Here is a 16658-nt window from a genome sequence, read left to right as displayed (position 1 = left end):
AATTTTAATTTTAAATTTTAATTGTATTTTTAATTTATTATTTGCACGTCATGTTGTTACACTGTGGACCCTGAGCTTCGCAATTTTGTCTATCTGTATACTTGTATATGGGTGAGATGACAATAAAGCTGACTTTGACTTTGACTATTTTATTATTCAGTTTTATTCTCTCAGTGACATTCACGTGGTACAATGAACTTGCCTGTCCCTTTCTGAGTTGGTGCCGTTTATCTCCATTATTTTCACAAGAGTGGCGGTGTGGCTGATGCCTGCTCAGAACCGTTTGTTGTAGCGGCAATCAAAGATACGATGTCCCATGACCGCTATTCGACTGGACAAAGGCAGGACTGTAACAACAGACAGCTTCTTCACAGCATACTTTTGCTGGCTAATAGACTGCTGCAACACAACACAACTCTGCTTGGCACCATAAAGTAAAATGGGACTTCTACCTGCAGCTATAGTCACTTTAGTACGCGAGCAAATCGCCACGCTAGGGTTTAGACCTGACAGCGCCATGCCTACGGTGTATGCGCCCAAAAATAAGAAGCCTTTGATTTCAGTTTGTAACAGCTGGTGTAAAGTTTGGGCGCATATTGCTTGTGCTGATCGACGCATTTACAAAACAAAAGACGCTGATGGTAGAGGTGCGAAGGTGGGCCGGGATTACGAGCTTTTTCATAGGTTTCAGGAATAAGACACGTCCTATCTTTGAAAATTGCACCCCCCGCTCCACCTTGTAGATGCCTGATAACCAACATTTATTTTTTCTTTTTCTCTAGAGCTGCTGAAAATGTAATCAGTAGGGACAGTGCAAGTGTTGTTTGCAATTCCAGTCCTTTGAGATTAGCAGATCTGGCCCTACAAGGTAGCGTTTCAGATGGAAGCGTTACCCTGAGCAAAGCAGTGGGAGATGCTCTACTGATTAAAGTGGAGAGAGTGCAGGCTCTCCGAGAAGTGGCTGATGCACTGGCTGCCCGTGTCGATACTCAGGCTGCCAAGCTGGTTGCCAGAGGAGGGAAAGTAAAGCTGCCAACTGGAGGAGAGCCACGACCTGTACTGGGTGGTCACAGGCCTCAGATTGCACTTGATTTGGATGACTCTACGTCCATCAGTGAGGAGCTTCCCTGGAGTGAGGAAGTTGGAGAGATACGAGCAGACCGTTCAGGTTAGTTCAAGCTGCATGCTGTGGACTATTTTACTGTTTATTGTCTTTTTATAGCCTTCTAATGCAGGGGTTCTCAGTCTCGGTCCTGGCGGCCCACCATGGATTCAGGTTTTTGTTCCAACCAGATTCATAATCGGTGACAACACCTGAGATAACACTGATCTCATTTAATTAGCTGGTATTTTTTTCTCTTCTCTTATTCTACATTAAGAAAGCACCGCAGCGTTATTTTTACATTTATAAGACATTTAGGAATATTTCCATTTTTCCTAGAGATTTAAATGCTTAACTCTCTTTTGTTGATTTCATTATATTCTGCCCTTTCTCTGTGCAGTTTGCTCCCGTCATTGTATCTTAACTCGTTCAGGGTGGATGTCGACTTTTGACAACCGCAGGGGTTGAGACTGGTAATCAACTTGTAAACAATGACAAAACCTGCCTCTTACGTTTAACTTTCATTCTAGCAAAGTGAGTTGAACTAAGTTTTGTTGCTTTGTCCCAAGATTCCCCGCACTCGAGTGAGTAGTGAAAAGCAAACATCATCAAAAATGGCAACGAAATCTGGTGAGAGAGTGACGTAAATGCACAAAGCAAAATACTCCATTGACGACGTTTTGCTTTGTTTTTGGACTGTGACTTGTCGAACTCCGATTTTGGTGCATGTGATCTGGAGTTCAAGCTCAAAAATGAAAGTATGGTACCAGCATCAGCTGATCACAGGTGAAGAATCCTCACAGGTGGTGCAGTGGTAGTGCTGCTGCTTTGCAGTAAGGAGACTGTGGAAGATTGTGGGTTCGCTTCCCAGTTCCTCCCTGTGTGGATAGCGCTTTGAGTACTGAGAAAAGCGCTACATAAATGTAATGAATTATTATTATTATCAGGGTGCTGAATATGTTTGTGTCAGTGATGCAATGTCAATGTTTGCCTGGGAGGACTGCCACTTACAATGACAAGAGATACAAACCTGATTGCGTTTCTCTGCGCCTGGAAACCACTCTGCCACACATTCCTATCAGCTGTCGTGCCGCCTGTGAGTGGCTTGAGCCACAAGAGACGGCAAACTAGCGGCCACAGCACCCCGTAACAGATGTTTAATGTTGATCTATAGCAGGGATGTGCAAAGTCATTCCTGGAGGGCCGCAGTGGCTGCAGGCTTTTGTTCCAACCCAATTGCTTAATAAGAAGCACTAATTGCTCTAGAAACACTTCTGCTTCATTTTAGTTATCTCCCTCGTTAAGATTTTGAACCCTTATTGCTTATTTAAGTCTTAAACAGCTGCATTCTTGGTTTTTAATTGCTCCTTATTAGCAATAAGATGCAAATGACAAAAGAAACCAGCAGTTATCCATTTTGCTTGTTACCCTTTACACCTGTGTGTATTTATCATGCACTATTTGGTTTAATTAAATACTTGGAAGGAAAGAGAAGACAAAAAAGTCAAGGATTGTGAATTACCCATCCGTTTTACACTTCAAAATATTTGGATATCTTTAGAATGGAAAAAAAAATCTAGGATTTGAGAATGACTTGACATAGCAGAGTTAAAGCACTAAAAAGCCATGAAATGTAATTATTGGCAAGGATTGTTTTCTAATTAAACAACTGGGTTGGAATAAAAACCCGCGGCCACTGCGGCCCTCCAGGAATGGCTTTGCACACCCCTGATCTATAGGGTGGTCCAGATCTAATTATGCAACTGTTCAACTGACAACCATCTCCCCGCCATTTTGGAATGCAGGGCAGGTGCTGCCATCTATCGGCAACAAAAATAATTTTAAGTGAAATCTCTACGTGCAGGGCAGGTGCTGTGAATTCGCTATGTAATAAACTTAATAAGTTATAGCGTAATGAAAATATATGTGTGAAACCATCGCATTGCGTACTTTTCAGCAAAACTGCGTTTTTCGGAAAAAATATTCAGCCTTCAAAGAGTTAATAATGACAACCAGCAAAGTCGACAGCCAGACAAACAACACTGAATAAATAATCAAAGGCTGCAACTACTTTAGCGTCAGACCTACTAATTAGAAAACAATGAATTAATTAAACAACTAGAACACCCGGCAAAAAATAGAATGAAAATTAAGATACATTGGTACATTTTAATATATCTCTCTATTATAATAAAAAAAATCTTGAGACGAGCCGAGACTAATCCTGCAATGAGATGGGACTTTTTGAAGAGACTTTTTGGAAGGAAGTCCTGTGAGACAGAGACTTTGGCCATGAGATTCTTTCAAGTCACGCCCTACTTACAACTATTTTCAAACCAGACCATGGTCCTCAGGTGCATTCCGGCACTTAATCTGGACAGACACCAATCCATTAAACGGCTTACTTATGCACACACACACACACACACACACACACACACACTTACGAAGATCCAGTTTAGAATCACCCATTCATCTAAATATGGCAGCAAGAAACAATGAAGTCAAACGAATTAACACGAAAATCGGTTACACAGCAAATTGGTTAAATGCGTATCAATAGACTATGCTGAAGCAGTTGGTGGTGATCATGAGGATGATGAAAACATTAATTTACAATATCCCATAGAATATCTACAAGTGTTAACACGTCCGGTCTTCCACCGGCTGAATTACTGTTGAAAGAAGGAATGTTATTGCGTAATTTATATCTGAGTGATGGGCTATGCAATAGGACAAGATTTGTTATATGTAGAAAAGGCGCTATATAGGCGCCTGACCCGGCACAGAAGGACACAGAGGCACGTATAAAACAAGGACTTTTTATTTTTCTTCTTCATCGTGGGCGCACGTCTTCCCCGTGACCCACAGGCAATACAGTCCCAAAAGCTCTTTTCCACACAACAACAATCCTTTCTCTCCCACCACTCCTCCGCAAGCTTCGTCTCCTTCCTCCCAACTCTGGCTCCCTGAGTGGTGGTGGCTGGCCCTTTTTATAGCCCACCCGGAAGCATTCCAGGTGCTTGACCACCTGGTTCTAATTGCACTTCCAGGTGGGGCTGAAGATTCAACCAGCCGGGCTGCAAACTCCATGCAGCTCCCCCTAGCGGCCAGCCGAGTCCCCAACCAGGCTGTGGAGGACTCCATCTCCCCTGGAGCCATGCGCTAGGCTGGGGGATCACCGTCCGCCAGGGAGGCTGCCACCAAGCGTCCTGGGGGAGGTATTGAGTTGTCCATGGTGGCTCCCCTGGAACAGGTGCAGCAGGGGCGTCCCTGCCGGGCATGGGACCCGGCTGTCCTTCACATGTATTAAAAATTGGTCAAACAATTCTAACGTAAAATTTTAACAGGCAACAAGAAAGATAATGTAGTACATCTTCCGCAAATGATATTACACACAAAAGCAGATCTTGATATGCCATTCGTATTAAAACATTTACAGTTTCCTGTTAGAGTAGTTTTGCTGTGACAATTAACAAATCACAGGGACAAACATTCGAAAAAGTTTTATTTATTAGAGAGAAAGAAACAATATTCACTCACAGGCAGTTATACGTTGTGTTGTCACAATGTAAATTGAAACACGGAATCAAAATTCAATGCAATCTTGAAGAAAAGTTAATTCCAAATATTGTTTAATTTACTGAAGTTTTAAAGTAAAAGTGAAAATAATACATATGTAACAATTCCCATGTGTGGGGTACAGCCCGGATACAGACAGGTAGACATGATGTTTCACCACACACACGTTTATTTACACTATTTACAATAATTATAAATTGCAGAAACCCAGTGCTGCAGCACCAATCACCCCTTAAGTCCTGGCCTTTCACTGTCTCTGGTCCGCCTCCACTTCTCTCCAGCCATCGAATGGAGGGAGGCAGCCCCTTTCATGCACACCCGGATGGGCTCCAGGTGCTTCCCAACACTCCCCTGTGTGGCGGAAGTGCCGGCTGCGCACCCGGAAGGACTCCCGGTTTCCCCGATCCTCAACCCCCCCCCCCAGGTGTTGCGGAAGTGCTGAGGTCCAGGGCTCCCAAGGCATCAGGGCGCCCCCTGGCAGTGACCACAGGCCCCTACAGGGTTGGGCTTCCAAGCCCTGCACCCGTGGTCCCCAACACAACCAGGGCGGTCGCCCCCTCGTGGTCTGGAGGAGGCACAAGCCCTCCTCTGGTCCTCCTGGGCGTCCCGGCTGGGTACCACCCTCAGCCGCGTGCCACACATGAAAATAACAATCTCTTTAAATTGTATATCCGGTTAACCAAACCGGGGGTTGGCGAGCGAAGTAAGCAGGGGGTGGAGCCCGCTATTATATGTATATATATTTAAAGCTAGCAGCAGCAAGCCAGCAGCGATCGAGCAAAGAGGATGTAAAAAAAAAAAAATAAATAAAATTTTTGTTTCCCATTGTATCACCGTTTTAAGAGGGGGTTTCGGAGGAGCGACTGCGTCTCCTTGGGGTGCATTCAGCCTCCCTTTTCACAACGAGCAGCAGAGACGGAAGGTGGCTAGCCCGTAGTGCAGGCTGGAGGGGTTGGTGAGCGAAGCGAGCAGGGGGTGAACCCCCTTGTGTGTGTGTGTGTGTGTGTGTGTGTGTGTGTGTGTGTGTGTGTGTGTGTATAGGGGTGTGTGTGTGTATGCCCTGCGATGGGCTGGCGCCCTGCCCGGGGTTTGTTTCCTACCTTGCGCCCTGTGATGGCTGGGATTGGCTCCAGCAGGCCCCCGTGACCCTGTAGTTAGGATGTAGTGGTTAAACAACAATAATTATAGCATTCTTGTTAATAAGCTTTCCTAAATAGAAAAGTCTTTAGCTGTTTTTTAAAACAGCTCACAATCTGCTGTATTCTTAGGCTGTCTGGTAGAATATTCCAGAGCTGTGGAGCAGCGGCTGCAAAGGCTCGGTCTCGCATTGTATGAAGTTTGGTCACAGGGGTGAAGGCGGTGGGTATTTGTAAAATGGAGGTTTGTTGTAGTGGATTGTAGTATAAGGAGTTCTATAAGATATTGTGGAGCATTTCCATGGATACACTGGTGAGTAAACCAACAGAGTTTGTATTCGATACGGAGGTGGATAAGGAGCCAATGAAGTGACCGAAGGATTTGTGAAATGTGTTCATATTTCCTCACCCTCATCAGGATTCTTGCAGCACTATTTTGAATTTGTTGGAGCTTTTGAAGGCTCTTGCTGGAGATCCCGATGAGGAGTGCATTAAAATAGTCCAGCTTGGAGGAGACAAAGGCATGAACCAGCTTTTCAGCATCACAAAGGGAGAGGCAGGGATGGAGTTTGGCTATGTTTCAGAGATGAAGGAATGCAATTTTACAAAGGTTAAGGATAAATGTATCAAATGACAGACAGGAGTCTAACTTGACACCCAGATTTGTAACAGAATGGGAGAGGGTAATGGTACGGTCAGAAAAGGAAATACAATTTACAGAGGGAAGAAGTTGATGGGGGGGGGGGGGGCCAATTAAAAGAGCTTCAGTTTTGGTGAATATATATATTGTCACAGATGGCTGGGGTTCTTACCCAGCCGGGACACCTGGAAGGACCGAAAGGTGGCATTTATATCTTCCAGGTCACGAGGGTGCAACCGCCCTGGGTTAGCAGAGGACCACGGGAAAGGAGCAAGGAGGTTCCAACCCGGTGGGACCCGTGGCCACCGCCAGGGGGCGCCTCAAGCCTCATGGGACCCGGGAAACATTTACTTCTGCCACATCCGGGAAGATGGAGGAAGAGCCTTCCAGGGACACTCGGAGTGCTTCCTGTGCAAAGGGCAGCACTTCCGCTACACCAGGAAGTGCTGCCAGAAGAACGTCATAAGACACCTGGAGCACATCCGGGGAGAAATAAAAGGGGCCGCCTCACTACAGTCTGGGAGCTTGAGTCGGGAGTGGGAGCAGGACAAAGCTCCCCGTAAGGAAAGGCAGCCACAGACTGTGAAATAGAAGCCCGGAATAGGGGTGATTGGAGCTGGGAGCACTGTGTGTTGTGCGGGACTGTGTTATTTGTGCTTTAAATAAACGTGTGCTTTTATAAAGATGTGGGTTCTGACTGGTGGTGTCCAGGCAAGTCTCACAATATATGTGTATAGATAGATAGATGTATATATGTATATGTATATATATATATATGTATATATATATATATATATATATATATATATATATATATATATATACACCAAACTTAGTTTTCTAACAGTTCACTTAATTAGCTCAGGACTCCAATTAAAAATTGAAGTTGGTTGGAACAAAAACCTGCAGCCACAGTGGGCCCCCAGGACCGACATTGAGAACTCCTGTTCTAATGTGCAGTCTTGGAGACAGTTGGTCATTTTCTAACCCACTTATTCCCGAACATGGTCCTGGTTTGGGTGCTACGGGAGCCTAACCCATCTAGCGCAGGGCGCAAGGCAGGAACAGTTCCCTTAGATGGGGCATCAGTCCATTGCAGTGTAAGCACACGCTTACACACCAATCAACCACACACTTGGGCCCATTAAGTGTTACCAATTCACCTAACCTACATGTCCTTAGATTGTGGGAGGAAATCGAAGCACCAGAAGAAAACCCACACAGACACGGGGAGAACATGCAAACTACACGCAGGGAGGACCTGGATGTGAACCGTGGTCTCCTTATTTCTTACCCTAGTAGGTACTCTAGTAAGAAGTAATGAGAAGGCAAGCAAAATGATTACATCTGGCCTGAAGAAGGGGCCGGAGATGCCTTGAAAGTTGGCATATTGTAATCTTTTTATTGTAATCTTTTTAGTTACCCAATAAAAGGTGTCATCTTACTTGACTTCTTATTACATCTGTAATGGCTAACATGGTACAACAGCCTAGTCCTAGTAAGATGTCAAATAGCTCTAATTACGCTCCTTCAAATGTTAGTTATTTTCAGATATATCATGTTTCTGTTACTACAAAGTACAGTTTATCTTTAATATCTGCGTTGAAGTTTATTTTCTACCTCAAGTTATGGTCTTATGTATGTGACATAATGGTATATGATATTTTTCAGTTCCTGAAGTTAAGAGGTCATGGAGTCCAAAAAGAGCATGGGGAGCCCACAAACTGGAGATATTAGGACCGAGTCATTTAGTAAGGTATTGTCTCATTTCTTCTCTTTGCATTTTTCACCACCTTATTTATCATTGGCTTAAGCAATAACTTTTCGATGCATGTCTTAAATTTGCTTAAACCAATTCACATTTTTGTTGCTAGTAAGAAAAAAATAAATAAATAATTTTAATAAAGTAAAACCCTATTTGGACGGAAATAGTCCTGTGCTGAGGTGGGAAAAAGTTATTATTACTGAAAGACCGCAGTAATTTTAATAATAATAATTGTTTGCATTTATATAGCACTTTTCTCACTACTCAAAGCGCTCAGCAATTGCAGGTTAAGGGCCTTGCTCAAGGGCCCAACAGAGCAGAGTCCCTTTTGGCATTTACGGGATTCAAACCGGCAACCTTCCGATTGCCAGTGCAGATCCCTAGCCTCGGAGCCATTTTAATCTCATGTGAATCACCCATGTGAGTGAGTAGCGTTTTACCTTCTATATAAAGTGTGAAAGGAAAAATAAGCCCTGGTTAAACTCATCCCATGCAAATTGACATGATATAAAATTTCACAATTTCATGTAAAAACTGCATTTCCTCGAGGATTTTAGAGGTTTTCACAGAAAAAATGTAGGCGGTCAAAGAACGTGTCCATGTTTTGTGTGACCCTCATTGAACCAGTTCATCACAACGATTCATACTGCACCAGTCAAGTAGACAAGTTTGTGGACAAAGGAGCTCCAAACAAAGAGTTCTCTTCTTTAGTTCTTCTGTTCCCAACAAGTGTGTGGCTGTTTTGAGGTGGCAACATTGCATAACCATAGAAGACATATCTATCTTTACAATTTTTCCAGACATACAGTATCTCATCCCATGTGACTCCTTTGTAAAAAATTACCAATGCTGTGTGGTAACAGTACTTTACAGAGATAAGTCCTGAAAGTTTATCCTGTCCATGCTGGCCTTAAGCTTGACAAAAGAGAGGAAGACCATTTGGGCAGTCTTCTTCATTTGGTTAGCATGTAGCTAAGTTGCCTCAATATCTAGAACAGGAGTGTCAAACTCCGGGCCTGGAGGGCTGCAGTTACTGCAGGTTCTCATTCTAACCCTTTTCCTAATCGGTGACCAGTTTTCACTGCTAATTAACTCCCTTTTCCCTTCATTTTAATAGCCCTGTTTTTAAGGATTCAGTCCTCTAAATTGATTCTTTTCTTCATTAAATGGCAGCCAAACAGAAATGAGATGTGAAACGAGCCAACAGATGACCAGCTAAATTGGGGCTTCAAACTCCTACCAATTTCACTCCAATCACTTTCTTAATGAGAAGCCAATTCTTTCTGTTAATTAAGCCCGTTATTTAATTCCACAGCTGTTGCTGCTCTCAGTCTACCACAGCAGACATTTCCAAAATTGTTGATTTTCTGTTTTGTTTTTTTCTTACAACACTGTCTTAATGTTTTGGTGACCTGAGAGATCAACCTTACCGAGACCTTCACCTTTTCTTTATTTTCAGAGATTGTGTGATGGGCACAGGTGAGCTGGTCATGAGGCGGCTTGTTTTATGTCTCACTATTATTTGGCTGGTAATTAAGGAAAAAGAAACAACAAAGGAGTTTGAGTCAAGTGAATTAAAATTAAGGCAACAGAAGTTAATTAGCAGCAAAAACTGGTCACTAATTAAGAAGATGGTTAGAATGAAAACCTGCAGCCACTGCGGCCCTCCAGGACCTGAGTTTGACACCCATGATCAAGATATACGTATTTAAAAAAAAAAAAATGTCTCGGCTTCTGCACCATCTGCATGACTTGATAGTTTGCTTTTGATTCCTATGACGCTTTGTATGGTGAAGTGCTTCCTGGTTTCAGGCTTAACTCTTTCAGGCCTGATGTCGACTTTTGTCAAAAGGAGGAGTTGACGATGGTAATCAACTGTAAACTGTGAGAAAGCCAACCGTTATGTTTTAGTTGGACTCTCGTTGCTAGAAGGAAAGTTAGATTCATTGGTTTGACCAAGATTCCCTACGCTCTCGTGAGTAGCAAGGCGCACGCAATGGCAAAAATGGCAGTCACATCTGGCAAGAGGTCAAAGCAAATACGTAAAGCAAAATACTCTGTGGATGACGCTTTGCCCATTATCTGTGAATTGGACTATGACTTGTCGGACTCAGTTTTTGATACAAGTGATCGAAAACGAATGTGAGGTTCCAGCTTCAGCTGATTGGTGCCCAGCTAATCTGTTTGTCTGGTAAATGTGAATTTCCCCTTGGGATTAATAAAGTGTGTGTGTGTGTGTCTGTCTGTCTGTCTGTCTGTCTGTCTGTCTGTCTGTCTGTCTGTCTATCTGTCTATCTATCTATCTATCTATCTATCTATCTATCTATGGTACTGACAGTGTTCGTCAGGGAGAACTGCCACTTAACAATGATAAAAGGTAGAAACAAGATTATAATGCATTGCGACCGTGACCGCTGCTGCTGTCCCAGCCACGCGAGGACAGTGTGGCAGCAAGCCTGCCGCACATTCATGCCACAGCATGCAGCAACAGATGTTTTATGTTGATTTCTTAATAAAACCATTGTTTTTTTGGAAAATATATTCAGCCGTCAAAGAGTTAAATGAACTTTCTTTTAATCTCCACCAGTGATTTCAAATACATGATTCACTGTTGAATTGAAAGAATTTTGCCTGATTATGTGGATTAGCTCCTCGGATAGCCTCTCTATGTTTTTTCAACAGTGACTTTGCTGAGTTCACCACAAAATCTGCTGTGTGGCCAGCTTAGGCAAACCTTTTTTTTTTCCCAGTGCCCCGTGATATTTTATAAATTTAATAATACAAATTACAGTATATACACTAGATGGCAGCGCCCCCAGATATCAGTACCCAGTAGGGAACTAGTGGGGCATGCTGGGAGATGTAGTCAGCCCTGCTGGGGTCTGAGCGGGCCACAAGAGGGCAGTGCAGGGAGATGTGCTGCCTGTTATATTGGACTTCCATATGATCTGGAAGTACTTCCAGCGGGCAGCAGCTCTGGCACCGGAAGTACTCTCTGGTCCACAATAAAAGGGACCGTACTCCCTTATTCAGGCGAGTCGGAGTTGGGATGAAGGAAGGCAACAGTTGACTGGAGGAGGGCAGTGCTTTGGTGAGAGGAGAGGAATTGTAAGGAGACTGTAAGAGATATTACTTGAACCTGTGCTTTTGTCAACTTCTGAAGGTGATTTTGGTTAATAAACCATCCATTATTTGAACCCAGGGACTGTGTTTGTGTGATTGTGTTGGGGTTTGGGTCTCACGGACATTCCAGTTCCATCAAACTATATATATTCTATTCTATTATATTCTGTTCTATTATGTGTGTGTGTGTGTGTGCACTTTTTCATTCTGCTGAGCTTCTGTAAAGTATATCTAATTAATTCTAAATGATCAGAAGGACATAAAGTTGTGCCTGTCCCATCAAACAACCCTAGGGATTGACCATCTTATGGGATACGAGGGGTCAAAGTTACTCCTTTTCACAAAACTTTGAAATAATGGGAATCGGTACTCCTTGGTGGCAGGGCCCCGGGGGTGGATGAGATACGCCCGGAGTTCCTCAAGGCTCTGGATGTTGTAGGACTGTCTTGGTTGACACGCCTCTGCAACATCGCATGGACATCAGGGACAGTGCCTCTGGATTGGCAGACCGGGGTGGTGGTCCCCCCTCTTTAAGAAGGGGGATCGGAGGGTGTGTTCCAACTACAGAGGGATCACACTCCTCAGCCTCCCTGGAAAAGTCTATTCAGGGGTCCTGGAGAGGAGGGTCCATCGGATAGTTGAGCCTCGGATTCAGGAGGAACAGTGTGGTTTTCGTCCTGGTCGCGGAACAGTGGACCAGCTCTATACCCTTAGCAGGGTCCTGGAGGGTGCATGGGAGTTTGCCCAACCAGTCTACATGTGTTTTGTGGACTTGGAAAAGGCATTCGACCATGTCCCTTGGGTAATCCTGTGGGGGGTACTCCGAGAGTATGGGGTACCGGCCCCCCTGATAAGGGCTGTTCGGTCCCTGTACGATCGGTGCCAGAGCTTGGTCTGCATTGCCGGCAGTAAGTCGAACCCGTTTCCAGTGAGAGTTGGACTCTGCCAGGGCTGCCCTTTGTCACCGATTCTGTTCATAACTTTTATGGACAGAATTTCTAGGCGCAGCCAGGACGTTGAGGGGGTCCGGTTTGGTGGGCTCAGGATTGGGTCACTGCTTTTTGCAGATGATGTTGTCCTGTTTGCTTCATCAGGCCATGATCTTCAGCTCTCTCTGGATCGGTTCGCAGCCGAGTGTGAAGCGGCTGGGATGAGAATCAGCACCTCCAAATCCGAGACCATGGTCCTCAGCCGGAAAAGGGTGGAGTGCCCTCTCAGGGTTGGTAGCGAGATCCTGCCCCAAGTGGAGGAGTTCAAGTATCTCGGGGTCTTGTTCACGAGTGAGGGAAGAATGGAGCGTGAGATCGACAGGCGGATCGGTGCGGCATCCGCAGTAATGCGGGCTCTGCATCGGTCTGTCGTGGTGAAAAAGGAGCTGAGCCGCAAGGCGAAGCTCTCAATTTACCAGTCGATCTATGTTCCTACCCTCACCTATGGTCATGAGCTAAGGGCAGTGACTGAAAGAACGAGATCACGAATACAAGCGGCTGAAATGACTTTCCTCCGCAGGGTGTCTGGGCTTTCCCTTAAAGATAGGGTGAGAAGCTCAGTCATCTGGGAGGGGCTCAGAGTAGAGCCGCTGCTCCTCCGCATCGAGAGGAGTCAGATGAGGTGGCTCGGGCATCTGATCAGGATGCCTCCTGGACGCCTCCCTGGTGAGGTGTTCCAGGCATGTCCAACTGGGAGGAGGCCCCGGGGAAGACCCAGGACACGCTGGAGGGACTATGTCCCTCGACTGGCCTGGGAACGCCTTGGGATTCTCCCGGAAGAGCTACAAGAAGTGGCCGGGGAGAGGGAAGTCTGGGCACCTCTGCTCAAGCTGCTGCCCCCGCGACCCGACCTCGGATAAGTGGGAGACAATGGATGGATGGATGGTACCATAGTCATGTGGAGTGTTGTTTTATGCTATTTTTATAGGTTGTTGATCATGAATCTATATATATATATATATATATATATATATATATATATATATATATATATATATATATATATAATTCACTAAGCAGCCGACCATGGCACGCAAGACACATGCAAGACAGAGACAATGGGTTACGCACGACAGAGCCACGCCCACCAACTCACAGAGCCCCGCCCACCAACATTTCACTAAGCAGCCGACCATGGCGCACAATACAGAGACCATGGGATACGCACGACAGAGCCCCGCCCGCCAACTCTAACCCTCCTCCCGCGTCATGGGATACGCACGACCGCGTCCACCCTCGCAAATTTTTACACGCGGCATACAGCGATTCCCATCCGTGACAAACATGCTTCTTCTTAGATGGTCCTGCGGGAACAGGGAAAACCTTTGTCTACAAAAACCTGATTCATACCATACTAAGAGCATAGTGTTTTTATTGGCTTGCCCGCCCGCCTGACTGTTACCAGCATTCACCGCAATGTACTGGAGTGTAAAACTATCGCAGCTGCTACCTCACAAACTGTCCTTATTCCCCGGATATCCCTGACCCCATCAGATTCAAATTTGCCTTTTACTTTTACATGCAGACAATTTCCTGTTAGATTAGCCTTTGCAATGACAATTAATAAGGCACAGGGCCAAACTTTCAAAAAGACATGCCTCTATCTGCCAACTCTAAGGCCATGGGATACGCACGACTGAGCCCCGCCTGCCAAGTCTAACCCTCCTCCCGCGTCATGGAATATGCACGACTGAGCTCTGCCCACCAACACTAACCCTCCTCCCGCGTCCACCCTCGCTCTTGAGGCATGCACACTGCCTGCTCATGTGCCCACACGCAACACCTCACCAAACACTGCCTCAGTCGCTTTCGTCTCTGCTACAGTCCACATGCACCTCTGAGCCACATTGACTTTTCATTGTTCTTTTCGGTTCCGGCTGCTTTTCTATATGTAATCCACCAAGTCGCCCGACCATGGGATACGCACGCACACAAGACAGAGCCCTGCCCGCCAACTCTAACCTTCCTCCTGCGTCCACCCTCGAGGCATGAGCAGGCAGATCGCATGGGGTACGCACGACAGAGCGTTGTTCTTAGTCGCGGAAGCATAGTCATACTGTCTGCTCAACAACACGCTGACTACATGAATACTTCAGGAGTTTATGGTGGCGAGGCAGAAATTGTGGCAATGTCCCAAATGCTTCCAGCTACTATCCCCATTCACTTCCGAGATATCCCTGACCCCATCAGATTCAAATTTGCCTTTTACTTTTACACGCAGACAATTTCCTGTTAGATTGGCCTTTGCAATGACAATTAATAAGGCACAGGGCCAAACTTTCAAAAGCATATGCTTGTATCTGCCAAAACCAGTTTTCAGTCACGGACAATTTTATGTTGCTCTCTCCAGAGTTCCATCTTTTCATTCACTCAGTCGTATCCGCAAACCCACCCCATTTGGACAACTGTGTCTTTCAGGAAGTGTTCACCCATCAATAAATAATTATGCGGCGTATGCTACGCCGTGGGTTGGCTAGTATGAACATACTAGTATAGCAAAATGCTGGTTTAAAAAAACAGGCTTAATGATACAATAGTAAGTCCACCTGATTCGATCACGTCATGCATTTACGAACCTCTGATCAGGGCAGCTGATGGAACGGTCCTTACAGATGACACTGCAGTTGTGACCCGCTGGGCTGGCTACTTTGAGCAGTTGTTCAAAGCTGATCCTCTGGCTAGGACGTTGGATATTTCTGGGTCTTCGGTCCTTGAGGCTGATCTTCCAATTAGCTGTGAACCCCCCAGTCTCACCGAGATGGCACAGGTGGTGAACCAGCTGAGGGGAGGAAAGGCTGCAGGGATCTGTGGTATCCAGGGTGAACTTCTCCAGGCTGGTGGTAAGGCTGTCCTCCTGGCATTGCAAGCAATCTTTGCTTCCATTTGGGAGACTGGCATCATCCCAACTGACTGGAAAACAGGACTTGTTGTCCCTATCTGGAAAGGGAAGGGTGATTGCCTGGATTGCATCAACTACAGGGGGATAATACTGCTCTCGGTGCCAGGTAAGGTCCTCACTAGTGTTGTCCTCAGTAGGATTTGTGATCACTTGCTCACCTACCAGCAACCGGAACAGTCCGGTTTTACGCCTAAGAAGTCTATCATCGACCTCATCCTGGTACTGAGGGTTCTCATGGAGTCCAAACGCAAATATCAGCAGAGTTTCTTTGCAGCCTTTGTCGATTTTCGTAATGTGTTCGACTCCGTTGATTGAGCTGCCCTGTGGGACATCCTGAGGGTTCGTGAGATCCCCTCAAGGTTGCTGGATATCATGGCCGGCCTGTACACTGAAACTGTGAGTGCTGTGCAGAGTGGAGGCAGGACCTCTGTGTTCTTCCCAGTTGATTCTGGGGTTAGTCAGCGGTGTGTTCAATGCTTGTATGGACTGGGTGTCGGGCAAGGTCATGGGGTCCAGTGGCTGTGGGGCATCTGTTGGTGAAGAGAGATTCACGGATCTTGACTTTGATGACGATGCTGTGATCTTCACAGAGTCAATGGAGGCTCTGAGTGAGGAGTCAGAGTGTCTGGGCTTGCGAGTGTCCTGATAAAAACCAAGAGCCAGGCATTTAATGACCTCTTGGGCACAGCCATCAGCAGTGTGTCTGTCTGCGGAGAGAGTGTTGACCTCATCATTGAGAGGTTTACTTACCTTGGCAGTGAAATTCATGCCTCTTATGAAGTCAATAGACGGATTGGGAGAGCATGGGGGGTCATGAGGTCGCTGGAAAGGGGTGTGTGTGGCGCTCCCAATATCTCTGCTAAAGGACGATGGTCCAAGACTGGACTCCTGTGTCTCTCCGGAAAATCGTTGGGTGCCATTGGTTTGACTTTGTGTTGCTCATGGAGTCCCAAATGAGGCACATGACCTACATTGTGAGGGAGCGTCAGTTACGGCACTATGGCCATGTGGTGCCTTTCCTCGAGGATGATCCAGCTCGTAAGATCCTTATTGTTGGGGACCCGAGTGGCTGGACCAGGCCAAGGGGTCACCCACGTAACACCTGGCTGCGGCAGATGGGGGGGGTCATTTCCAGGGGGGTGGGACTGGACCTCATGTCTGCCTGGGGGGTTGTCAACCAGGATCCCAAGTTGTTTTGTCGTGTAGTGGGTGTGGCAACGCTCTGTACCAGTGCATGCTCCCCAACTTGACTTGACTTGATCACCAGATATGCCTTATGTCCCTCTTTCTTTGTACGTCTTTTTGCATTTCTTCCATGGAAATTCTTGCCCTTTCATCCCTCTTTCTTTGTGCTTCCTGTTGCCTGTCTTTGTTGTTCTAGACGCTGGATGGCGTGACACACAGACACATGCCGCATGGTAG

The 16658-nt window shown here is 45.9% G+C and overlaps 1 protein-coding gene across 1 annotated transcript in view; it reads left to right on the top strand.

The window, feature by feature from the left end:
- Window positions 1-16658, top strand: part of LOC114657340 (uncharacterized) — a 155662-nt gene that overhangs the window by 65860 nt on the left and 73144 nt on the right. The window contains exons 9-10 of the mRNA XM_051931494.1: window positions 783-1168; window positions 8132-8216. Of these exons, the coding sequence (XP_051787454.1) occupies window positions 783-1168; window positions 8132-8216 (471 nt within the window). The remainder of the gene's footprint in view (window positions 1-782; window positions 1169-8131; window positions 8217-16658) is intronic.

Source organism: Erpetoichthys calabaricus, chromosome 9 (assembly GCF_900747795.2).
Source record: "Erpetoichthys calabaricus chromosome 9, fErpCal1.3, whole genome shotgun sequence".
Taxonomy (NCBI): Eukaryota; Metazoa; Chordata; class Cladistia; order Polypteriformes; family Polypteridae; genus Erpetoichthys; species Erpetoichthys calabaricus.
The sequence above is the reverse complement of the archived record's forward strand: the minus strand, read 5'-3'. Positions and strand labels throughout refer to the sequence as shown.